General features: G+C 42.6%; 2 protein-coding genes across 3 annotated transcripts in view; one reads left to right on the top strand and one right to left on the bottom strand.

The window, feature by feature from the left end:
* Window positions 1–7,541: 7,541 nt before the first annotated feature.
* On the bottom strand, window positions 7,542–19,050 carry LOC115195316 (zinc finger protein ZIC 4). The gene is made up of 2 exons (XM_029755093.1): window positions 17,201–19,050; window positions 7,542–8,735 (listed from the first exon to the last, which is right to left on the bottom strand). Exons 1-2 carry the CDS (start codon window positions 18,360–18,362, stop codon window positions 8,299–8,301), a joined length of 1,599 nt encoding a protein of 532 aa, XP_029610953.1. The 5' UTR covers window positions 18,363–19,050; the 3' UTR covers window positions 7,542–8,298.
* A 4,614-nt stretch (window positions 19,051–23,664) lies between these two features.
* Window positions 23,665–26,495, top strand: part of LOC115195315 (zinc finger protein ZIC 1) — a 6,460-nt gene continuing 3,629 nt past the window's right edge. For both annotated transcript variants that reach the window (XR_003878670.1, XM_029755092.1), the window contains exons 1-2: window positions 23,665–25,575; window positions 26,116–26,279. Coding sequence is in view for 1 of the 2 variants with exons in the window: in XM_029755092.1 (XP_029610952.1) it covers window positions 24,609–25,575; window positions 26,116–26,279 (1,131 nt within the window). In the remaining variant the exon portion in view is untranslated. The remainder of the gene's footprint in view (window positions 25,576–26,115; window positions 26,280–26,495) is intronic.

Below are 26,495 nucleotides of genomic sequence, written 5' to 3'. Positions count from 1 at the left end.
CTTCCAAACCTGCCTTCCAAACCAGCCTTCCCAACCAGCCTTCCAAACCAGCCTTCCCAACCAGCCTTCCCAACCAGCCTTCCCAACCAGCCATCCCAACCATCCTTCCTAACCAGCCTTCCCAACCAGCCTTCCCAACCAGCCATCCCAACCATCCTTCCTAACAGCCTTCCTAATCAGCCTTCCCAACCAGCCATCCCAACCATCTTTCCTAACCAGCCTTCCTAACCAGCCTTCCCAACCAGCCTTCCCAAGCAGCCATCCCAACCATCCTTCCTAACAACCTTCCAACCAGCCTTCCCAACCAGCCATCCCAACCAACCTTCCTAACCAGCCTTCCCAACCATCCTTCCCAACCAGCCTTCCCATCAAGCCTTCCCAACCATCCTTCCTAACCAGCCTTCCCAACCATCCTTCCTAACCAGCCTTCCCAACCAGCCTTCCCAACCAGCCTTCTCAACAAGCCTTCCCAACCAGCCTTCCTAACCAGCCTTCCCCTTTCTATTCAGTAGTATCATATATATCCTCCATACGCCCAACTACTATCAATTCCCTATAATGGCACCCTATTCCCTCTAAGGTGATGACGGTCCTCATGAAGCGATAGAGACGCTGACGGTCCTCATGAAGCGATAGTGACGCTGACGGTCCTCATGAAGCTATAGAGGTGTTGACGGTCCTCATGAAGTTATAGAGGTGCTGATGGTCCTCATGAAGCTATAGAAGTGCTAACTGTCCTCATGAAGCTATAGAAGTGCTGACTGTCCTCATTAAGCTATAGAGGCGCTGACGGTCCTCATGAAGCTATAGAGGTGCTGACGGACCTCATGAAGCTATAGAGGTGCTGACGGACCTCATAAAGCTATAGAGGCGCTGACGGTCCTCATGAAGCTATAGAGGTGCTGACGGTCCTCATGAAGCTATAGAGATGCTGACGGAGCTCATGAAGCTATAGAGGCGCTGACGGTCCTCATGAAGCTATAGAGGTGCTGATGGTCCTCATGAAGCTATAGCGGTGCTGACGGTCCTCACGAAGCTATAGAGAGGTGCTGACGGTCCTCATTAAGCTATAGAGGGGTGCTGACTGTCCTCATGAAGCTATAGAGATGCTGACGGACCTCATGAAGCTATAGAGGCGCTGACGGTCCTCATGAAGCTATAGAGGTGCTGACGGTCCTCATGAAGCTATAGAGGGGCGCTGATGGTCCTCATGAAGCTATAGAGATGCTGACGGAACTCATGAAGCTATAGAGGCGCTGACGGTCCTCATGAAGCTATAGAGATGCTGACGGTTCACATGAAGCTATAGCGGTGCTGACGGTCCTCACGAAGCTATAGAGAGGTGCTGACGGTCCTCATGAAGCTATAGAGGGGTGCTGACGGTCCTCATGAAGCTATAGAGATGCTGACGGACCTCATGAAGCTATAGAGGCGCTGACGGTCCTCATGAAGCTATAGAGATGCTGACGGACCTCATGAAGCTATAGAGGTGCTGACGGTCCTCATGAAGCTATACAGGTGCTGACGATCCTCATGAAGCTATAGAGAGGTGCTGACGGTCCTCATGAAGCTATAGAGGCGCTGACGGTCCTCATGAAGCTATAGAGGTGCTGACGGTCCTCATGAAGCTATGGAGTTGCTGACGGTCCTCATGAAGCTATAGAGGTGCTGATGGTCCTCATTAAGCTATAGAGGGGAGCTGACGGTCCTCATGAAGCTATAGAGATGCTGACGGACCTCATGAAGCTATAGAGGCGCTGACGGTCCTCATGAAGCCATAGAGAGGTGCTGACGTTCCTCATGAAGCTATAGAGGGGCGCTGACGGTCCTCATGAAGCTATAGCGGTGCTGACGGTCCTCACGAAGCTATAGCGAGGTGCTGATGGTCCTCATTAAGCTATAGAGGGGTGCTGACGGTCCTCATGAAGCTATAGAGATGCTGACGGACCTCATGAAGCTATAGAGGTGCTGACGGTCCTCATGAAGCTATACAGGGGTGCTGACGGTCCTCATGAAGCTATAGAGACGCAGACGGACCTCATGAAGCTATAGAGACGCTGACGGTCCTCATGAAGCTATAGAGGCGCTGACGGTCCTCATGAAGCTATAGAGGCACTGACGGTCCTCATGAAGCTATAGAGGCACTGACTGTCCTCATGAAGCTGTAGAGGTGCTGACGGTCCTCATGAAGCTATAGAGGCGCTGACGGTCCTCATGAAGCTATAGAGATGCTGACGGACCTCATGAAGCTATAGAGGCGCTGACGGTCCTCATGAAGCTATAGAGGTGCTGACGGTCCTCATGAAGCTATAGAGGCGCTGACGGTCCTCATGAAGCTATAGAGATGCTGACGGACCTCATGAAGCTATAGAGGCGCTGACGGTCCTCATGAAGCTATAGAGGTGCTGACGGTCCTCATGAAGCTATAGAGGCGCTGACGGTCCTCATGAAGCTATAGAGATGCTGACGGACCTCATGAAGCTATAGAGGCGCTGACGGTCCTCATGAAGCTATAGAGGTGCTGATGGTCCTCATGAAGCTATAGAGGTGCTGACTATCCTCATGAAGCTATAGAGGTGCTGACGGTCCTCATGAAGCTATAGAGGCGCTGACGGTCCTCATGAAGCTATAGAGGGGCGCTGACGATAAAATTCTGGACCCCAGGGCGTGGCCGTGTCTTTGTCCTATTATGTCAGCCTACAGTTAGGACTGAGGGGTGATCAATATATGGTTGTAACTGTTTCTCATGTTCCCTAGTCTAAGGTAATAACAGACATGTTTGAGTTAAGTGCATGCTTGCAGCTTCCCGAGTATAATGTAATAACGGACCTGTAGGTTATTAGTTAAGTACATGTGTAGGGTACAGGGCTGAGCTGCAAAGTTTGCAGAATTTGATGAAAACGGGAATCTACTTTATTTCAATTCACACATGTTATAGTTTGTTCTGTATCTTCTTCTCTTTATTTCGCTCTCTCTCTCTCACACACACGCACACACACACACACACACACACACACACACACACACACACACACACACACACACACACACACACACACACACACACACACACATACACACACACACACACACACACACACACATACACACACACACACACACACACACACACACACACACATACACACACAGACACACACGCACACACACACACACACACACACACACACACACACACACACACATACACACACAGACACACACGCACACACACACACACACACACACACACACACACACACACTTGTACTCGCGTACATCCACTCCAAACATGAACGGTCAATGTAGATTTTTCATGCAGTGCCGAAACGGTGTATTCTCACCTATAAGTTTTAGTGTTGAACAATTACCGTATTTTTTTTTAATGTACCATTCCGTCTGCCCTTGTCTCCCCTTTGACAGCTAGATCTTATTAAAGAGTTGGAAGTCGCAACAGAAACGAGTCGAACACATCCGTGACAAAGAAGGCTTTCCGTGTCATCAGCGTCGTTCAGACGACGTGGAAGAATCTCTCAGTCTTTGCTTCAAAGACTCCTAGCTTCAATTGAGACTAGAGACTATCTTTTACCTCTTTGCAGACACAAGAGCTGGTGCTATGGAGAGGACTCAACTGTTTTTTTGTTTTTTTGTGTTGTCGTGTTGTATTATTCATTCTTTTCTGTGGGGCACTTGGACAGAGTAAACGGCAATACAAGCACCAAAGGAACTCTTTAACGTATGAGACAGTGGGGACTCCCGTCTTGTTTGTGCCTTAGAATGGCTAATGTTCTGCAGCGGGTTCTGCATAATCCCCGACTCTATAAAACAAATGTAGGCCTCAGATCCTAGTACAAGCATGGATGTACCTTGTCTCAATTAGTGCATAACATTTCCCGGTGTATATTTGACATGATGGAATAAATGAAGACGCAAACCCATTGATAGGCTATTATTGTATTTAAAATATATATATATAATTAATATGAGGAATTTTATACATTCTCTTTAATTTGTAAATAATCTGATATTTTAGCTACCCTAAACGCCCATGTTCACTAGCGTCAGCTCAGTCACATAGAAAAGCTTGTTTCCCAATAGACTACGTGTTCCAAACTTCACTTCTTTCGAGCTATTGGCCTTTCGACCATCTCTACAATCCCTGTTAGCACGCTTGTGTTTCTCCCCCTCAGACCACAACACGAGGAAATACCACACTGGTTTTGAAGAAATCAGACTACAGCCTCCGTTAACAGAACCCGCTGATTACAGCCTCCGTTAACAGAACCCGCTGATTACATCCTCCGTTAACAGGACCCGCTGATTACAGCCTCCGTTAACAGAACCCGCTGATTACATCCTCCGTTAACAGAACCCGCTGATTACAGCCTCCGTTAACAGAACCCGCTGATTACATCCTCCGTTAACAGAACCCGCTGATTACAGCCTCCGTTAACAGAACCCGCTGATTACATCCTCCGTTAACAGGACCCGCTGATTACAGCCTCCGTTAACAGAACCCGCTGATTACAGCCTCCGTTAACAGAACCCGCTGATTACAGCCTCCGTTAATAGAACCCGCTGATTACAGCCTCCGTTAACAGAACCCGCTGATTACAGCCTCCGTTAACAGAACCCGCTGATTACAGCCTCCGTTAACAGAACCCGCTGATTACAGCCTCCGTTAACAGAACCCGCTGATTACAGCCTCCGTTAACAGAACCCGCTGATTACAGCCTCCGTTAACAGAACCCGCTGATTACAGCCTCCGTTAACAGAACCCGCTGATTACAGCCTCCGTTAACAGAACCCGCTGATTACATCCTCCGTTAACAGGACCCGCTGATTACAGCCTCCGTTAACAGAACCCGCTGATTACAGCCTCCGTTAACAGAACCCGCTGATTACAGCCTCCGTTAACAGAACCCGCTGATTACAGCCTCCGTTAACAGAACCCGCTGATTACATCCTCCGTTAACAGGACCCGCTGATTACAGCCTCCGTTAACAGAACCCGCTGATTACAGCCTCCGTTAACAGAACCCGCTGATTACAGCCTCCGTTAATAGAACCCGCTGATTACAGCCTCCGTTAACAGAACCCGCTGATTACAGCCTCCGTTAACAGAACCCGCTGATTACAGCCTCCGTTAACAGAACCCGCTGATTACAGCCTCCGTTAACAGAACCCGCTGATTACAGACTCCGTTAACAGAACCCGCTGATTACAGCCTCCGTTAACAGAACCCGCTGATTACAGCCTCCGTTAACAGAACCCGCTGATTACAGCCTCCGTTAACAGAACCCGCTGATTACATCCTCCGTTAACAGGACCCGCTGATTACAGCCTCCGTTAACAGAACCCGCTGATTACAGCCTCCGTTAACAGAACCCGCTGATTACAGCCTCCGTTAACAGAACCCGCTGATTACAGCCTCCGTTAACAGAACCCGCTGATCACAGCCTCCGTTAACAGAACCCGCTGATTACAGCCTCCGTTAATAGAACCCGCTGATTACAGCCTCCGTTAACAGAACCCGCTGATTACAGTCTCCGTTAACAGGACCCGCTGATTACAGCCTCCGTTAATAGAACCCGCTGATTACAGCCTCCGTTAACAGGACCCGCTGATTACAGCCTCCGTTAACAGAACCCGCTGATTACAGCCTCCGTTAACAGGACCCGCTGATTACAGCCTCCGTTAACAGAACCCGCTGATTACAGCCTCCGTTAACAGGACCCGCTGATTACAGCCTCCGTTAACAGAACCCGCTGATTACAGCCTCCGTTAACAGAACCCGCTGATTACAGCCTCCGTTAACAGAACCCGCTGATTACAGCCTCCGTTAACAGAACCCGCTGATTACAGCCTCCGTTAACAGAACCCGCTGATTACAGCCTCTGTTAACAGAACCCGCTGATTACAGCCTCCGTTAATAGAACCCGCTGATTACAGCCTCCGTTAACAGAACCCGCTGATTACAGCCTCCGTTAACAGGACCCGCTGATTACAGCCTCCGTTAATAGAACCCGCTGATTACAGCCTCCGTTAACAGAACCCGCTGATTACAGCCTCCGTTAACAGAACCCGCTGATTACAGCCTCCGTTAACAGGACCCGCTGATTACAGCCTCCGTTAACAGAACCCGCTGATTACAGCCTTCGTTAACAGGACCCGCTGATTACAGCCTCCGTTAACAGAACCCGCTGATTACAGCCTCCGTTAACAGAACCCGCAGATTACAGCCTCCGTTAACAGAACCCGCTGATTAGTTAACAGAACCCGCTGATTAGTTAACAGAACCCGCTGATTACAGCCTCCGTTAACAGAACCCGCTGATTACATCCTCCGTTAACAGAACCCGCTGATTACAGCCTCCGTTCACAGAACCCGCTGATTACAGCCTCCGTTAATAGAACCCGCTGATTACAGCCTCCGTTAACAGAACCCGCTGATTACAGACTCCGTTAACAGAACCCGCTGATTACAGCCTCCGTTCACAGGACATATACAAGAAGCTATGCAATGCAAGTCTATTATTGTGGGAATAAGTGCGTAATTCTATCGGCTTCTCTTTTGATAGTTGTAAAAATATAGCAAAAGAATATTTTATCCTTATATTGGATACAAAGACCATCGATGACCGTTTCCTACCCCATGGGCAGCAAATATTACATTCCTTTGAAGAGGCGCTGAAGTCCTCGGACTTGGCCCCATATTATTCGAGTTTGACTCGGCTATTGCTATAGAAATCTTAATTCGGCGTGAGGATTCACCGTCGTGAAGAAATGGCTCTTTGTGTTAAAAGATCTTTGATGTCTGGATGAGAATATAGCCTTTCATCAAATGCTGCCCTCGTCTTCCCTGAATAAAATCTCACTTTATCTAAGAGAGAAATAGATCCGTACAAACAAGACATGGACATGTGAATAATAATATTATTATTTTGAAATTAAATATGGATTTTCTTTTAAAGAATTGCTTTGTATTTTTCCACTATTCAGGAGTGAGGAAAGTTTAAAGTAAGCGAATTGTAAATATGATACCTATGAGGAGGGATCTTTTCAATGTGTCTTTATGCGGATTTAAATGTTGAAATGTCTACACGTTGGCAAGAAGCTGTCGCAGTAGAAATGACAGCAAAAAATATATATAAAAATACATGAACATCGTTCAAACGAAACAAAAAATCTCCTCCTGAACGTTAGGTTTGAAGTGTTCTGGGTACAACATATTTTGTTCCTTGTGGGGCTCTGCGTTATAGATGGTACATGAGACGTAATAAGGCACCAATGGTAATAAGGCTCGCTGTTGAATATAGTGAGAGAACAATCTCTCTGTATTTTGTCTCATGATTCCTTTAAAGAAAAAAAGACTGGTGTTATTCTGCTCTGCTGCGTTATAAATTTACGTCGTCTAAACGGTGAGGTTGAAAGCGTTTTACAGAACCTGTGATATATTGGTTAACTGCACCCTCGTAGTATATGCATTTAAATAAATGATTGTATATATCAATGTTAAAAAAAGTAAAGGCCCGGAAAAGTAAAATAGCAATTTTATCATACACGATTTATTCAAAATACTGACAAATTACAACGCAGTTTGTAACACATTTCGACTGTCTTTTCTCCATAGGAAAACATTTTTTTATAAAAATTAATAACAAATAATGACAAGAATGACCAAATTCACAAAATGCCCACGTTGACCAAACATTTATGAACGTAATGTTGGTAATATCAAATAGACAATATGAAAACAATCAATAGGAAAAAATATGTCTGTATGAAACTCAAAACTTCCCAATTATTTAATTTATACAAATAAGAGTAGCAAACAATTAAAATAGCTGAAAAAGATCAAAGCTTACAACATTACTGTTAACACTTACACATTGAATTTTAGCAATTTACAAATGTACATTCACTTATTTTCATATTGAAACACTTTGGTTCGATTATACAAAAATGCTCATGTCAGATTCAAAAAATAAATTAAAAAGATATTAAATTCAAAACTCGATTTACAAAAATAATACAACAACATACAAACGTACAATTAACCAGTACGAGACATTTGAACAAATTGACAGAATACTTGTTCATACTCATTCACATGGGGATATAAGAAAGCGATCACAAAACTACAATTTTGGCTGTTTCTTATTTGTCGATATGCCAGTGCATTGAATGATTTGGGGCCTTAGAAAATAGACCTTCACGATATGTTTATTTTTTGAGTCTATGGGCATATTAGAAAATATCTTTGATATGTTTTTAATTATTTTATGGGCCAATTTTGGTTAGAACGCGTCCCTTAGCTCTGGGTGTCTGTAGAGGCCCTCATCCCCGGGATCGGGGCTGGAGGAGCCGCTGGGGGGTGTCTGAGTGCCGCTGGCACCCGAACTATGACAGACGTACCACTCTCTTAAATTGGCGGGCTGGGACGAGGCTGCTGGTTCCGAGAGCGACGAGGCTCCTGGCTCTCGGCCTAAGTCCGATGATGGGGACACCAATGACGGGGTCGATGACTCGTAGCCAGAGCTCGGTGGTGGAGACTTGCAGTGGACTTTCATGTGTTTTCGGAGCGAGCTGGGGTGTGTGTAGGATTTGTCACAGCCTCTCACTTTGCAGTTGTAGGGCTTATCGCTGGTGTGCACGTGGGAGTGCTTCTTCCGGTCACTGCTGTTGGCGAAACGTCGGTCACAGCCGTCAAACTCACATTTGAAGGGTTTCTCACCTGAAATAAGGGAACATAAGTTAAGCGTTGGATTCAAAAAACCCAAAGGCATAAACTAAAACCGCTGCTTTATTTTTGGTGGTGACGCATGGCCATATAAAACCATACTGGCTTATAGTGTATTGCCTATTGTATGAACCAGCTGAGTTCCTTTAGGACAGCTCAATGAACCAGCTGAGTTCCTTTAGGACAGCGCAATGAACCAGCTGAGTTCCTTTAGGACAGCCCAATGAATCAGCTGAGTTCCTTTAGGACAGCCCAATGAACCAGCTGAGTTCCTTTAGGACAGCCCAATGAACCAGCTGAGTTCCTTTAGGACAGCTGAATGAACCAGCTGAGTTCCTTTAGGACAGCCCAATTAACCAGCTGAGTTCCTTTAGGACAGCCCAATGAACCAGCTGAGTTCCTTTAGGACAGCACAATGAACCAGCTGAGTTCCTTTAGGACAGCCCAATGAACCAGCTGAGTTCCTTTAGGACAGCCCGATGAACCAGCTGAGTTCTTTTAGGACAGCCCAATGAACCAGCTGAGTTCCTTTAGGACAGCCCAATGAACCAGCTGAGTTCCTTTAGGACAGCCCAATGAACCAGCTGAGTTCCTTTAGGACAGCCCAATGAACCAGCTGAATTCCTCCAGGACAGCCCAATGAACCAGCTGAGTTCCTTTAGGACAGCTCAACAAGCCAGCTGAGTTCCTTTAGGACAGCACAATGAACCAGCTGAGTTCCTTTAGGACAGCTCAATGAACCAGCTGAGTTCCTTTAGGACAGCTAAATGAACCAGCTGAGTTCCTTTAGAACAGCACAATGAACCAGCTGAGTTCCTTTAGGACAGCTCAATGAACCAGCTGAGTTCCTTTAGGACAGCTAAATGAGCCAGCTGAGTTCCTTTAGGACAGCTCTACTGTTGTATGCAATAATTCAAAGTGTTACATTGAATAAAAAGATAATTGATGATAATTTTCAGGATTTGAGTGGCTTGGTTATGGTTTTGTTGAGAATGTAGGTCCCTGTAGTTGAAGACACAAGCTGTCCTCTTCCTGTAGTTATTACCATACTTGACATGTACTTGTTTATATTGCACTGTAATGGAAAACTGTCATTTATAATCAAACAGTAAAAGAAAACAGAAGTGTTGCTGCAGCTTATTGTAAATGTTGGTGCATTGTGGGAAAATCCCTGTATTTCGGATGGTAGTCCTACTGTAATTCCACCCCACAGAATGAAGGTACCATACCATATCTTTGAAGCGCCGAAAACCTTTTCACTAGTGAGTGCATGGTAATGTTGTCTCTGTATCATTAACATATTTCCAGGCGTGCCTTGTAACAGGCTGTATATGTTGCAGCCGTGAGTGAGAATGCCGTATCAATTGAATTCCTATGTGGTTACAATGTCCCATTAAGTTTAAATATTTATTGGGGACAGATTGGAGTGGCAGCGAGTCTAAGAACGTAAATGAGTTATCACTTCCCTGTCCTTTTGGTCTGTGTTGCCCTGTCCTTCTGGTCTGTTTTGCCCTGTCCTTCTGGTCTGTTTTGCCCTGTCCTTCTGGTCTGTTTTGCCCTGTCCTTCTGGTCTGTGTTGACCTGTCGTCCTGGTCTGTGTTGCCCTGTCCTTCTGTTCTGTTTTGCCCTGTCCTTCTGTTCTGTGTTGCCCTGTCCTTCTGTTCTGTGTTGCCCTGTCCTTCTGTTCTGTGTTGCCCTGTCCTTCTGTTCTGTGTTGCCCTGTCGTCGCTGCCAGTTTGGATGCCTTTGTTAAGGCCTCTTGAAGTGCATGTGATGTAAAATACCAAATGTTCATTAACATACTGTAATGTGTGAACACTTTGCCTAGCAACCAACCTGCATACACCAATCCCTTTTAATTACAGTAAAATACTATGCAATAAAAACCCCTTCCTCAATAGAAATTATTCATTCATTCCGATTACTTTAAAAAAAATAATATAATGCAGTCAATTTTACAATATTGTACTGTGTGTCATTACACAGTACTTGCTTTAGTACAATATTTCTAATTTATATTACAGTGCGTGTATTGTAAATTACAGTACATCTACCTAAATCGTGGTATCAAAGCATATACTGTGTAATGAAATTCAGAAAATGTACTCTCCACCGATTTACAGCTTGATTGGCCTGTAATGTCTAGCTTCCTATGTAGCCTATACAGCATAACCTGGCAAAAACCATAATGGTTGAATTAATTACTCTGAAATCATCCTATGCTGATCTCTCCGATGCAAGGCGGCGTTGTCAGGCAGCTAGGCTCTTAGCTACAGAGAATATATAATTGCTCAGTCTAATTACACATGCACGTTGAATATCAATTTGACCTTCAGCTGTTGGGCTGAGAGAGCAAATCAGGGACATTAGTGTAGTACAAGAGCATGTCTCAGAACACACCCCAAGGGAAAACCCAGCCATAACCACAGATCCGGGTAGGTTTTAAACACGATACCCAAGACCAGGGCCCTTGGGAATCAACACACGCAGAAATCATTTAACAGATTTGTACTTAAGTAACGTGAGCAAATGATATGAATAATACATGCGGAGGAATGAAAGAGGCAACAGAGGCAAATTGATCGTTCACCATAAAGGAATCAGAGTCATATTCACCATAAAGGAATCAGAATCATATTCACCATAAAGGAATCAGAGTCATATTCACCATAAAGGAATCAGAGTCATATTCACCATAAAGGAATCAGAGTCATATTCACCATAAAGGAATCAGAGTCATATTCACCACAAAGGAATCAGAGTCATATTCACCATAAAGGAATCAGAGTCATATTCACCATAAAGGAATCAGAGTCATATTCACCATAAAGGAATCAGAGTCATATTCACCACAAAGGAATCAGAGTCATATTCACCATAAAGGAATCAGAGTCATATTCACCATAAAGGAATCAGAATCATATTCACCATAAAGGAATCAGAGTCATATTCACCATAAAGGAATCAGAGTCATATTCACCATAAAGGAATCAGAGTCATATTCACCATAAAGGAATCAGAATCATATTCACCATAAAGGAATCAGAGTCATATTCACCACAAAGGAATCAGAGTCATATTCACCATAAAGGAATCAGAGTCATATTCACCATAAAGGAATCAGAATCATATTCACCATAAAGGAATCAGAGTCATATTCACCATAAAGGAATCAGAGTCATATTCACCATAAAGGAATCAGAGTCATATTCACCATAAAGGAATCAGAATCATATTCACCATAAAGGAATCAGAGTCATATTCACCACAAAGGAATCAGAGTCATATTCACCATAAAGGAATCAGAGTCATATTCACCATAAAGGAATCAGAATCATATTCACCATAAAGGAATCAGAGTCATATTCACCATAAAGGAATCAGAGTCATATTCACCATAAAGGAATCAGAGTCATATTCACCATAAAGGAATCAGAGTCATATTCACCATAACGGAATCAGAGTCATATTCACCATAAAGGAATCAGAGTCATATTCACCTCAAAGGAATCAGAGTCAAATTCACCATAAAGGAATCAGAGTCATATTCACCTCAAATGAATCAGAGTCATATTCACCTCAAATGAATCAGAGTCATATTCACCATAAAGGAATCAGAGTCATATTCACCATAAAGGAATCAGAGACATATTCACCATAAAGGAATCAGAGTCATATTCACCATAAAGGAATCAGAATCATATTCACCATAAAGGAATCAGAGTCATATTCACCTCAAATGAATCAGAGTCATATTCACCATAAAGGAATCAGAGTCATATTCACCATAAAGGAATCAGAGTCATATTCACCATAAAGGAATCAGTCATATTCACCATAAAGGAATCAGAGTCATATTCACCTCAAATGAATCAGAGTCATATTCACCATAAAGGAATCAGAGTCATATTCACCATAAAGGAATCAGAGTCATATTCACCATAAAGGAATCAGAGTCATATTCACCATAAAGGAATCAGAATCATATTCACCATAAAGGAATCAGAGTCATATTCACCATAAAGGAATCAGAGTCATATTCACTATAAAGGAATCAGAGTCATATTCACCATAAAGGAATCAGAGTCATATTCACTATAAAGGAATCAGAGTCATATTCACCATAAAGGAATCAGAGTCATATTCACCTCAAAGGAATCAGAGTCATATTCACCATAAAGGAATCAGAGTCATATTCACCATAAAGGAATCAGAGTCAAATTCACGATAAAGGAATCAGAGTCATATTCACCATAAAGGAATCAGAGTCATATTCACCATAAAGGAATCAGAGTCATATTCACCATAAAGGAATCAGAGTCATATTCACGATAAAGGAATCAGAGTCATATTCACCATAAAGGAATCAGAGTCATATTCACCTCAAAGGAATCAGAGTCATATTCACCATAAAGGAATCAGAGTCAAATTCACGATAAAGGAATCAGAGTCAAATTCACCTCAAAGGAATCAGAGTCATATTCACCATAAAGGAATCAGAGTCATATTCACCATAAAGGAATCAGAGTCAAATTCACGATAAAGGAATCAGAGTCATATTCACCATAAAGGAATCAGAGTCATATTCACCATAAAGGAATCAGAGTCATATTCACCATAAAGGAATCAGAGTCATATTCACCTCAAATGAATCAGAGTCATATTCACCATAAAGGAATCAGAGTCATATTCACCATAAATGAATCAGAGTCATATTCACCATAAAGGAATCAGAGTCATATTCACCATGAAGGAATCAGAGTCATATTATGTGCAGTTCTGACTCATCAAGGCCCAAAGAAAGGCTTTTCATTTGGGTGGCTGGCCCTTTCCATAGGCAGCAACCAGGAGATACTGCTATATGGCTCCTCCTCTTCTGCTGCCCTGCCTGTTACGCTGCTATATGGCTCCTCCTTTTCTGCTGCCCTGCCTGTTAAGCTGCTATATGGCTCCTCCTCTTCTGCTGCCCCGCCTGTTAGGCTGCTATATGGCTCCTCCTCTTCTGCTGCCCTGCCTGTTACGCTGCTATATGGCTCCTCCTCTGCTGCTGCCCTGCCTGTTAGGCTGCTATATGGCTCCTCCTCTTCTGCTGCCCTGCCTGTTACGCTGCTATATGGCTCCTCCTCTTCTGCTGCCCTGCCTGTTAAGCTGCTATATGGCTCCTCCTCTTCTGCTGCCCCGCCTGTTAGGCTGCTGTATGGCTCCTCCTCTTCTGCTGCCCTGCCTGTTACGCTGCTATATGGCTCCTCCTCTTCTGCTGCCCTGCCTGTTAGGCTGCTATATGGCTCCTCCTCTTCTGCTGCCCTGCCTGTTAGGCTGCTATATGGCTCCTCCTCTTCTGCTGCCCTGCCTGTTAGGCTGCTATATGGCTCCTCCTCTTCTGCTGCCCTGCCTGTTACGCTGCTATATGGCTCCTCCTCTTCTGCTGCCCTGTCTGTTAGGCTGCTATATGGCTCCTCCTCTTCTGCTGCTAGCTGCTGCCCTGCCTGTTTATTGACTTGTTGCTGAGGGTACTACCACCCTGCTCTGAACAATACTACAAGCAGAGGGGTTTCCAGAGGGGTTTCCAATTAATATGTTTAACTAAGTGTTTATGAACATGACAACTTTGCCATGAATTCATAATGTGTGTTTTATACACTACTACTACTACTACTACTACTGCTACTGCTACTGCTGCTACTACTACTACTACTACTACTACTACCACTACTACCACTACTATTACTACTACTACTACTACCACTACTGCTACTACTGATACTACTACTACTACTACCACTACTGCTACTGCTGCTACTGCTGCTACTAATACTACTACTACTACTACTACTACTACTACTAGTACTACTACTACCTTTACTACTACTACTACCACTACTACTACTACTACTACTACTACTACTACCACTACTAGTACTACTAGTACTACTACTACTACTACTACTACTACTACTACCGCTACTACTACTACTACTACATTTACTACTACTACATTTACTACTACTACTACTACTACCACTACTACTACCACTACCACTACTACTACTACTACTACCTTTACTACTACTACTACTACTACTACTACCACTACTACTACTACTACTACTACTACTACTACTACTACCACTACTACTACTACTACCGCTACTAGTACTACTACTACATTTACTACTACTACTACCGCTACTACTACTAGTACTACTACCGCTACTACTACTACTACTACCACTACTACTACTACTAGTACTACTACTACTACTACTACTACCACTACGACTACTACTAGTACTACTACTACTACTACTACTACCGCTACTACTGCTACTACTCCATTTACTACTACTACATTTACTACTACTACTAGTACTACTACTACTACCACTACCGCTACTACTACTACTACTCCATTTACTACTACTACATTTACTACTACTACTACTACTACTACTAGTACCGCTACTACTACTACTACCACTACTAGTACTACTACCGCTACTACTACTACTACTACTACTACTACTACCACTACTACTACAAATGCCACTACTACTACTACTACTTCTACTACTACTACTACTACTACTACTGCTGCTACTACTACTACTACTACTGCCACTACTACTTCTACTGCTACTACTACCGTTTCTACTACTACTACTACTACTGCTGCTGCTACTACTTCTACTACTACTACTAATACTAGTAATACTACTACTACTGCTACTACTACTGCTACTACTAATACTACCACTACTACTTCTACTACTACTACTACTTCTACTGCTACTACTACCGCTACTGCTACCGCTACTACTACTAGTACTACTACTACTGCTACTGCTACTGCTACTACTACTACTACTACTACTACTACTACTACTACTACTACTACTATTTTTACCGCAACTACTACTAATACTACTACTACTACTACTACTGCTGTTGCTGCTACTACTGCTGTTACTACAATCCACCCCACAACTAATAACCATACAATTAAATACAAAACGTGAATATTTAATATTTAACAATAATACTACTAATACTACTACAACTGCTAATAATAATAATAATAATAATAGTAATAAGATATGAGTCATAACCATAAAAGAGCATACAAATGAAAATATGACATCAACCTATGTTGTTATGTTCTCTTAGCCTTGTGTCATGACGTATATAATAATAATAATAATAATAATAATAACAATAATAATAACAATAATCATCCTCATAAATTCCATTTAGCAGACACTTTTATCCAAACTGACTGAGTCATGCTTGCATACATTTTCCGTATGGGTGCCGGGGAATCGAACCCATAACCTTGGCAGCGAATGAGCCATGTTTTACCAACTGAGTCATATATCTTAAATAAATATTACTATTATTCTACGTGACCATTCAGTTCCAGACTCAACAGAATACCAAACATTATACGGAGAATCTCGTTGACAAATCAAAGCATTAAAAGATACATCCAGTGTTTTACGCATGGCGGTGGAATTAGAAATGGTCTTCACTCCAGACAAAAGGTCCAATACAAAAAAATCCGAATTTATTTCCACTCCAAGGCTACTTCCTCCCAACTACATTCTGAAACCAGTAGTCTCCTATAACATTATAGGGAGAGACACGACACTTCTATCTGATATGCTTGGTTCCATGTCCCCTGCAGCAGGGTTTTGAGAGTACAGTTTATGCCTTTTCGTAACAGGTTAGGAAAATGTACACAGCAGATAAGGATAATTCGAAGTTAATATTAGGAAGAGGGTTAGTTAAAAATGCAAAAAAAAAAACGTTTTCAACTTTCGTCGTCAATTTGACATGAACTGTGTAAACATCTAGACTTGACCCTGCTGCAGGCAACGCAACAGTTGGACAGATCGTGTGGGCCTCAGTGTGTCCTTCGGACGGCATGTTTTGGCTGAGGGAGAGGACTGTCCTTCCATAATCCCCCTAGCATTATCTTTGTAGAGCGCTGGCCCACTGGACAAACTCTCAACCAACACATCGGAAATGTGTTTGTCCAACAAAACACTAATCAGGCTCAATGTCATGCCAAAGTTTTGGTAGATTAAAAATGGTTTCTTTGTAATGCCATGATCCGAATATCACATTTAGAAATAATAAAACAAATATATATATAAATATATATATATATATATATATCGATATAATTATAAAATAAATACTGCTTTCAGGGATTTGGCAATTGGTTAAATGACATGTTAAATAATATTGTTTTCCCTTTTGTTTTACCCTGTGGCTGCTGTACAGCATAGATGATTTAAAAATAACTACATTTAATTGATATGCAATTTCCAATAGATATATGAACTGAGCTCTAGTGTTGAATAGGGTTCAATCCATAAATTCAAAACGTAACGTTGCTGAATGCTGTAGGATGATGTATCCTTTACCAATGTCTCTGAAACGGAAATAAAGTCACTCACCTGTGTGAGTTCTCTTGTGGATTTTCAGGTTTTCCGATCGAGCAAATACTTTTCCACATCCGGGGAAGGGACATGGGAATGGTTTCTCTCCGGTGTGTACTCTGATGTGATTTACCAGTTTGTATTTGGCTTTGAACGGTTTTCCTTCTCTGGGACACTCTTCCCAGTAACAGATATGGTTTGCCATCTCCGGTCCACCGACATGCTCCACCGTCACATGAGTTACCAGCTCGTGCATCGTGCTGTAAGTTTTCGAGCAGAGTTTCTTCGGCGACAGTTCCGGTTCATGCCACTTGCAGATGAGTTCTTGTTTTATCGGCTGCCTCATGTAGCGGAAGAATGCACCGGCTCCGTGATGCTGGGCGCTAAGGTTCATGTTCAGATGGTTCAGACCACCGTAGCCATGTAATGTCGAGGCGGAGAACGGATCAGCCCTGGAGCTCGCCACTTGACTCAAGTGATCAGACCTAACGTACATTTCGCTAGGTATTCCTAACCGTATTTGTCCATTCATGGCTTGGCCACCTGGTGCTCCACTAGATGACTGCTCATGGTGGAGTCCGGAGAAGAGGGCATGGCTACCAGCATCAGTGTGATGACCGTAGTGTCCCGGATAGCTGCTACCTGTTGTTGAGACAAACATTCCGTGATGAGAGGTTGAACCGGGGCTCTGGTCGGTCAGTACCGGCATGGCTTGAGCCGTCAGATCTCTCCGAATGAGGAAATCCCTACCTGCGGCTGCGGATAACGCCTGGGCCGTGTGGGACATAGAATAAGGTAAAGTCGCCGCCTGTACCGGGCCGAAAGCTCCCGTATGACTGGAGACCACTTCACTGTGGCCTGCCATATGATGATTGTGGTGGTGATGGTGGTGTGGGTAATGATGGGCTGGGCTGATTTTGAGGGCCGCGGAGTGCCCCATGTGTTCTGGCCCAAATGGACTCGGCCCCAGGCGGGGTTTCGCAGTAATCTCCCCAGGGTGCGAGTGAGCCATTGAGTGTGGATGGCTGCTGAACCCCGGGAAGCCTGTCACGCTCTGAGGGGTATGGTGGTGATGATGGTGATGGTGGTGCGCCCCTACCAAGTCAACTAATCTCAGCGTCGTGTTCCGTTTGGAAATCGTAGGGTCCATCACAGAGTTTCCCAAAACATTCATGTTCATTACTCCTAATTCTAGAATAACTTGACAGCAGGCAAAAATAACAATGATGACAAATATATTTTAATTGCAATGAAAAAAAATATAGAAAATCAAAACTAAAACATATATATTAAAAAAAAGTAGAAAAGTTGTGATTCTATCTCAGTGGCTGCATGGAATCGCATTCGGTTGGACGGCAGCAGCAGGACGCTTTGATAGTGAATAGAGATTCATGGTCGGCGCTGCAGCCCGTGGCGCTAAACAATCACCCCGCCTTCTAATTGGTCAGAGCCCCGTGATTGACGTCACTTGTGACAGTCTCCAATGTGAACAAAAAATGTTGTATCCACAGCAAGGAGGCAGAGCGCCTGCGCCGAGCCTCAGGCAACCAAAAAAGAAAAAATAAATAAATGTAGTTATTATGCAAAGGTTATTGTACTTTAAACTAATCTCCAAAAGTTAAACCGTTACACCAAAACTATAACTGTCATATTTTACTACTGAGTTACTAAGAGTTATGGAAGTGCCATATACCCAATGTAGCCCAAATAACGCCTAGCCCCCACAATACACATGAATATAATGCAATGTAGAGCCTCTAAGGCTATAGCTGATCATCAATAGAGAGATATCTTCATTTCGGTGCACATTTTACGAAAATATGTCATTGAAATTCATAAAATGTATGCAGAGTCGGAAAATGTGTGCATCAAAGTACCGTATATCTTTTCGAACATAGACTAGTCCTTTTCTAGAAGAGCAATTTTCCGCTGTTGGGAGTTTTTACGCGGTTCGGAGTTCTCTCAATGGCCATAAAAATGATCCGGTAAAATAAAGAAACATATTTTACACGTCCACCCACCCGCTCGCTCGCTCGCTCGTCCGCACCGCACCACCACCATTCGTCGCTCGCTGCGCTTCGTCCTCCTCCTCGTCGCGGGGATCGGTTTCTGTGTATTAGTGAATAGAGACGACGCCGTCCATTGTCCCGGGAAAAAAGTAATGGAACCGACCTGTTGTTATGATCCGGGGTAATTTCTCTCACTAGCCCTGTCGGATTGAGAGCCAGAACTGAAGCGGATCAGGGACACGGGAGGTGGCGCCCGATGAACGGCACAGAACGGCACAAGAGCGGTAGAGATTTAAAAAACCCAAATAATACTTGCTTCAATATGAGTTTATACTTTACAATGATACCCTGAGAGGGAAAGGGACGTCTACTGTTGAAGGAAACGGCTGTTGAAAACATAAAAGTTAATCTTGTTGGTTATTCCTTGTTATCAAACCAACACCGCTAGACTATACCATAAATCACAAAACATATTTCGCATTTATTTTGTCTTTGGACGATGAGATTTAATAGTTAATAACATTTTTTTCCTCTCCTCTCTTAACATATTGATTCAGAAACCAACGCGTATTGGAGCGCATGAAGCTCCATATGTTATATAAAATATATATATATATACTTTTTTATACAATCCGCTCATCTCTGCTGTTTGTGATGGTCTATAGTGTGTTGTCATTATATTAGGCCTAATATATTCAACTACATAATGAAGACATTGAGTCGCGATATGATATCATTAACCATTTTTTTATATCAACTATATGTTGTTGTTCACATCTATATTAGAGGACTATTTATATTTGTAACCAAATTATAGCCTATAAAACTGTTGCCATGGGCCTTCCTAGCTACAGCCTTGCATATGTTTGTATTTTTCATTCAACTTTAACATTTGGTAAATGCATGCATATTAATCCACAGATACTTCATATATTCTTACCTCAATCTAAATTTCATGGGCCCTTTTATCTTTAATCAAATCAGTCGGAGACAAATAGGAATTGTTCTGTGAATTGACCCAAAAAGGAGGTCAAACCGTTGCCATTAGATCCATGTCAAATATCGCATGTAGAATATGTTTAACTATTGGTCGGATTATAACATGCCCATAGTAGCCAATCATTGTGTTGTTGTCTCAGAGATCCATGGGTAGTTCAGAGGCAGTAATGCCGTCATTTATTTTGACAGTGTGTTATGCCAATATTTGACTACTTTGTGACCATCGCCTCAATACGTTATTTTGGAGAGACCCCGTTTGGGTTAAATCCATGCACCGGTCTCACTGGGCTGTTTGAAGAAAAAGTAATGTCCATTTCTCAATGTGGAATGAATTCGTTCATCAGTTTTAAAAATAAATAAAAAAGTATAACATTTTCCGTTAGTATGTCAATAACGTGGTCATTACAACCACAATCTATTGCAACAAAAAACAAAGTTTTTGGGTAAATTTAATTTTAGGCACTTCTAAAACATTTCATGCAGGAAGTCAGAAAAGGATGCACTTGCGTATCCACATACTGCAGTACATTTTACAACTATCTATGTGAGTACAACTCCTGCAGACTTGATCAGTTACCGAAACAACAGAATGCATGTGAAATGCAGAATTATAAAACAAGAAGATGCTTTATGTAGGTGAACGGGTCATATATAGTTTTATATGTTAGCATTGGTGACCATTCCCTCAATGTTATTCGGTCAACAGTAATTCAATTGATATTAATTGGCCATGTGTTTTATTCGTTACACCAAAAAAACGTCAAACCGAAATGTATTTTTTATTTTTTAAGGGGATAGAAGTGACGGGGCCGTTTGGCATATGACGCACAGGCTACCATTGTAAATACTGATAGAGATATCCTACCGGCAGTGATTGAACGTCTCTGGAGAATCATATCCAGGATTGACTTGTCAAAGTCATTTGGTGACAAAGCCACGTTAAACACGTCATGAATAAGTAAATATAATGTGAAATATGTGTGATCCTGGCAATGTTTATGAAATGGCCTCTACTCCAGGTGCCTAGTGCAGGGTCGCAGCTGTAGTATGCAGAGAGAGAGAGAGAGAGAGAGAGAGAGAGAGAGAGAGAGAGAGAGAGGGAGAGAGAGAGAGAGAGAGAGAGAGAGAGAGACAGAGGCAGCTCAGGAACACACTGCAGTAATGTATATGCCTTGGAAGAGCTATTTCTGGTCCAAGCTGCGCCCTCTTGTAAACCACAAGAAATAATGCAAATAGATAGGGACCAAGACCAGACCATATTAAAACAATTTACAAATAGGGACCAAGACCAGATCATATTGCAGCAATTGACAAAACGCGTAATCGGTAGGCTAATTGAGTTGTTTTGTATATGTGAAGGCAAAAATATGTAAAAAGGGAAAATAATATACTGTATATATATAGATATTATAGATATGTATACATATATATATATATATATATATACATATATATATATTTACACACACACATATATATATGCATAAACTGTACATATTTTTCGTTACAAACAACACGAGGCATATGCCTTTCGCCAATCAGAATTAGATTGCCTATCCAAACTCAATGTATTTCAGAAAAGGCTTATTTTAACGCATTTAATGTCAGTTGTAATGATGCTATGGCTTAATAACATCACTATTACGTTATATTACGTCACTATTACGTTATGTTACGTCACTATTACGTTATGTTACGTCACTATTACGTTATGTTACATCACTATTACGTTATGTTACGTCACTATTACGTTATGTTACATCACCATTACGTTATGTTTACAACAAAAGAAATGCCCTGTAGCCTGTCCTATCGACCATAATATTAATGAAATTAGAGGCCTCCACCCATAATGGATATATCATTATCCACATCATTGGTCACCTTGATGTAAAGTTCTCCATATCCGGGGATTGGTCACACCTGATACTTCTGAAGACAGATACATCAGTACAAAATAAACATGCAGATTCAACCATAAAGATGTTTTGCCTTCTGTTGTTGCATTTGACCCCTGTTGAACCCCCCAAAAGGTATTTATGTCTTCCCTTTTTAAAGTCACTTCGACACACGTTCCATCTTGACCGTTTTCCACCTGTTGAAGCCAATGGTCTTCCAGATCTGTGTGTGTGTGTGTGTGTGTGTGTGTGTGTGTGTGTGTGTGTGTGTGTGTGTGTGTGTGTGTGTGTGTGTTGTGGTAGTCTACTTAAAAAACTTGATCAAACTTCTATGGAAAAAGAGAACTATGGATAATGTGCTCTTCCCCTTGGCCTCTCTGGAATGAGTTGGAGAATGTATGAAGCAGAAACGTGTAGTCCAAATGATATTTTAATGGTTCGTATGGCAGGTCTGTTCATGCGGCTTTGAACCAGAGCAGCCGGAGGTTCCTGCAGCGAGAGCCGCAAATCCCACTTGATAATTTAGGCAAGTTGTACACATATATATACAGTCTGGCTATGGTGATGCAGTAAGATTTTACTAGTCGCCCAAACATACAATGTGACCAAAGTTTAGTCTTCAACAATCACCAATGCGGTGAGTTATCATCATAAATGTCCTTCAAGATAACGGATTATTACATGTCTTTGTAATGATAACTTTTTTGGTGTGATTTTTTTTTTTTGGGGGGGGGAAGCATTTAGGTGAGAATGATCATGCCAGAATGGCTGCTGATGTTCCATTTACGAGGCTGCTGCAAAAACGGACATGGAATTGAGAGAGAGACAGAGAAAGAGAGATGGGGGACGGGACGCGGACAGAGTTCACAGATAACTACATATGTAGGATCCTAATTTTGAGCCAGGTTGCTACAGCAGGAAAATAATTCTGCAGCAAAAGGAAATGTGAATTATAATGAATTGACATTTGTGTATGGGGTTGATATATTTTACATAAGGGAAAATCAAGTCTGAATATTAAAGTGGAAATTACGAACTTCAGAAGCCTGTTTAAACCTCAAACACACTACAAGTTTTAAAAGTTCTTCATTTGCAAGAAAGTTCTCCTGTAACAGAGCGATCAGATTATTAAGATATTCCATCTGTAGACGTTCTCCTGTAACAGAGCGATCAGATTAAGATCCTTCATCTGTAGACGTTTCCATGGTCACACCTGATGTGTAAATGGCAACACATGAAGTGCAAAACTCGAGGATAGCTTTATTAAACAACAAAAAAGGTGCTGTGATGAGTAGGCCTACCTTGGACTGTTAGGCTACTTGCAGTGTTTTTCCCAACATGGGCATTGGAATTGTTATTTCGACATAGGCCTATATTATTAGTACTATTTGAATGTGTTTGTGACAGTCAGATATTGACGTTTTGGTTGTTTTGTAGTTAAAACGTAATATTCCATTGTGGTATGAATCCCTGCAGCCTCTACTCCCTAAACTACTTGAATAGAGAGGGGGGAAATGGAGTCGAGTCGTCTTTTTCCGTTCCCTTTCATCCTCCGGAAATTTGACTGGATCCAAAGATTGCCATGGAAATCAACAATGACATCGCCATGCTCTCAACGTGTATCCTATGAAATCATAGCAATACAAAGAGTGTGTGGTATACTGCCTCTTCAGTCTCTTTGCCGAGCAACAACATGCAGCGACACATTGACTTCTTGGTATGCAACCGAATAGCCATGGTCTACATCTGTCCCCCCCCCCCTAACAAAAAGTGTGTTTTAGTATGGACAGTTGTTGCTATGCATTACTCGTAGAGGAACATGCACGCATTTGACTTTTTCGCAGTGTATAGTGTGACTGAATAGCCAAACGACTTGTCTACATTTTTCACACCGTCTATTGTTGCTTTTATTTCCTCTCAACTTTCCTTTCTTGTGTTATTCAGCCGTTTAACCAAAACCACAGTCAGCAATCTCACAATACCTGGGATTGATGATTCACACGGACCAATAGGAGAGAGGCATCGGCAAGCGGATTGTTATTTGATGGGTGCATGTTAGTAGGGGGGATAGGGCCTCCTCCAATGATCGTCTGAGTACCGGGTCACATGTTTGGGCCCCCCCTCTTCCTCTCCATTCATCAGGGGTGGACTGTGTTGTCTTTTCAATTCATTTATCTGCAGGAATGATTGCGACTATCAGTCTGAAGCTCACCGCCTGACTGGGAAGGTGAAAGTTTCGCCACAGGAAGAGAAACCGCAAAAATACAATATTGTACATGATTTGCGTGTGCATCGGATGAGAATTAGTGTGAGGGGGGGGAACAATTCCACTCTTGTTTTAGGTAAATAGAAAACCGGTGGATTGGAGTTTGTACTCCTCTGTAAGGTCTGAGAGAGACTTCTTTTTTTTGCAGAAAGAGAAAAAGCGAGAGAGGTATAGGAGTGAGAGAATAACTGTTCGTGATTTTTTTTTACATTTCTGTTCTTCAGTTGCCTCATTGAGTTGTAGACTGACGGAAGATGCTTCTGGATGCAGGACCCCAGTACCCCGCTATAGGAGTCACTACGTTCGGCTCCTCAAGGCATCACTCAACAGGCGAAGTAACAGAAAGAGAAGTGGCTCTGGGGATAAATCCGTTCGCAGACGGGATGGGAGCTTTTAAAATCAACCACAGTTCCCATGACCTGGGTTCCGGGCAGACGGCGTTCTCCTCCCAGGCTCCCGGTTACGCTGCTGCCGCCCTGGGTCACCACCACCACCCGACACACGTCAGCTCTTACTCCACGGCAGCGTTCAATTCAACCCGGGACTTTCTCTTTAGAAACCGGGGCTTCGGGGATGCCACCAGCGCGCAGCACAGCCTGTTCGCCTCGGCAGCGGGAAGTTTTGCAGGGCCACATGGACACTCCGATGCCGCGGGGCACCTGCTCTTCCCGGGACTCCACGAACAAGCCGCAAGTCATGCATCATCTAATGTCGTCAACAGCCAAATGCGGCTTGGCTTTACCGGGGACATGTACGGCCGGGCTGACCAGTACGGCCATGTTACGAGCCCCCGCACCGACCACTACGCCTCCTCCCAGCTGCATGGCTATGGCCCTATGAACATGAACATGGCGGCTCACCACGGGGCAGGGGCCTTTTTCCGATACATGAGGCAGCCCATCAAACAAGAGCTCATCTGTAAGTGGGTCGAACCCGAACAGTTGTCGAATCCCAAAAAGGCTTGCAACAAAACGTTCAGCACGATGCACGAGCTCGTGACCCACCTGACAGTGGAGCACGTCGGTGGACCGGAGCAGTCAAACCATATTTGCTTTTGGGAAGAGTGCGTCCGAGAAGGAAAACCGTTCAAAGCCAAATACAAACTGGTAAATCACATCAGAGTACACACCGGAGAGAAACCATTCCCATGTCCCTTCCCCGGATGTGGAAAAGTGTTTGCCCGATCGGAAAACCTGAAAATCCACAAAAGGACTCACACTGGTAAGAAATGTAACATGTTTTCTTTCCGACTCAAAAAACACGATCGCAATTTCCGCTCCAAAAAAAAGCGATGAACTGTTATTAGTGATACATATTTGACTGTGTAATAGGCTAGAGTAGCCTATCAACATGAATGTTTTGGTTATGTTTTTACACCAAAAAAAACGTGCAATAATATTGAATGCGTTTATTAAATGATATATACAGTCTAACTTTACTATTCGTATTTTGAAACTTTCTAAATGAATATAATGCATTAGGTTTGTGAAATATGTGGCATGCTGTTGCATATTGTTTTATCTTAGTGGTCCAAGTAAACATGTGAATTACAACAAAATGTGTGTGTAAATATATAGGCCTACACACATTAAACAAATCACATTAAACAAATACTGAAAATAAGGTTATCTTTATACAATGTGCTTGAAACCACATGACAACTGAAACTCTGAAATGTTCATGTTAAATGAAAAATGTATCATGGTTCATATTTTCCGTGTGTAAAATGTTTATTTCGTGTCATTTTGTATTTTTTTTTAGGTGAAAAACCTTTCAAGTGTGAGTTTGAGGGCTGCGACAGACGGTTTGCGAACAGCAGCGACCGGAAGAAACACATGCACGTCCATACGTCTGACAAGCCTTATCTCTGCAAGCAATGCGACAAGTCCTACACACATCCCAGCTCTCTGCGGAAACACATGAAGGTACATATTAACTTACACTTTTATTTTAATCCGTGGTTACTTTAATTGTTCTGTATATTTAGCGTGCTATAAATAAATGTACATATATTGGATATTTTTGAGAAGGAAAATGCTGTGTTTGTATTCCAGCAAATATGAACATATGACGCAGAACAACTAAAACAGCTGTTGTCTTTTCATAAAGCCTTTCATGCTGTATTCATATCCAAAATATTG

This window comes from Salmo trutta, chromosome 6, assembly GCF_901001165.1.
Source record: "Salmo trutta chromosome 6, fSalTru1.1, whole genome shotgun sequence".
Classification (NCBI taxonomy): domain Eukaryota; kingdom Metazoa; phylum Chordata; class Actinopteri; order Salmoniformes; family Salmonidae; genus Salmo; species Salmo trutta.
Note: the sequence above shows the minus strand (reverse complement) of the source record. Positions and strands in the feature narration are given on the sequence as shown.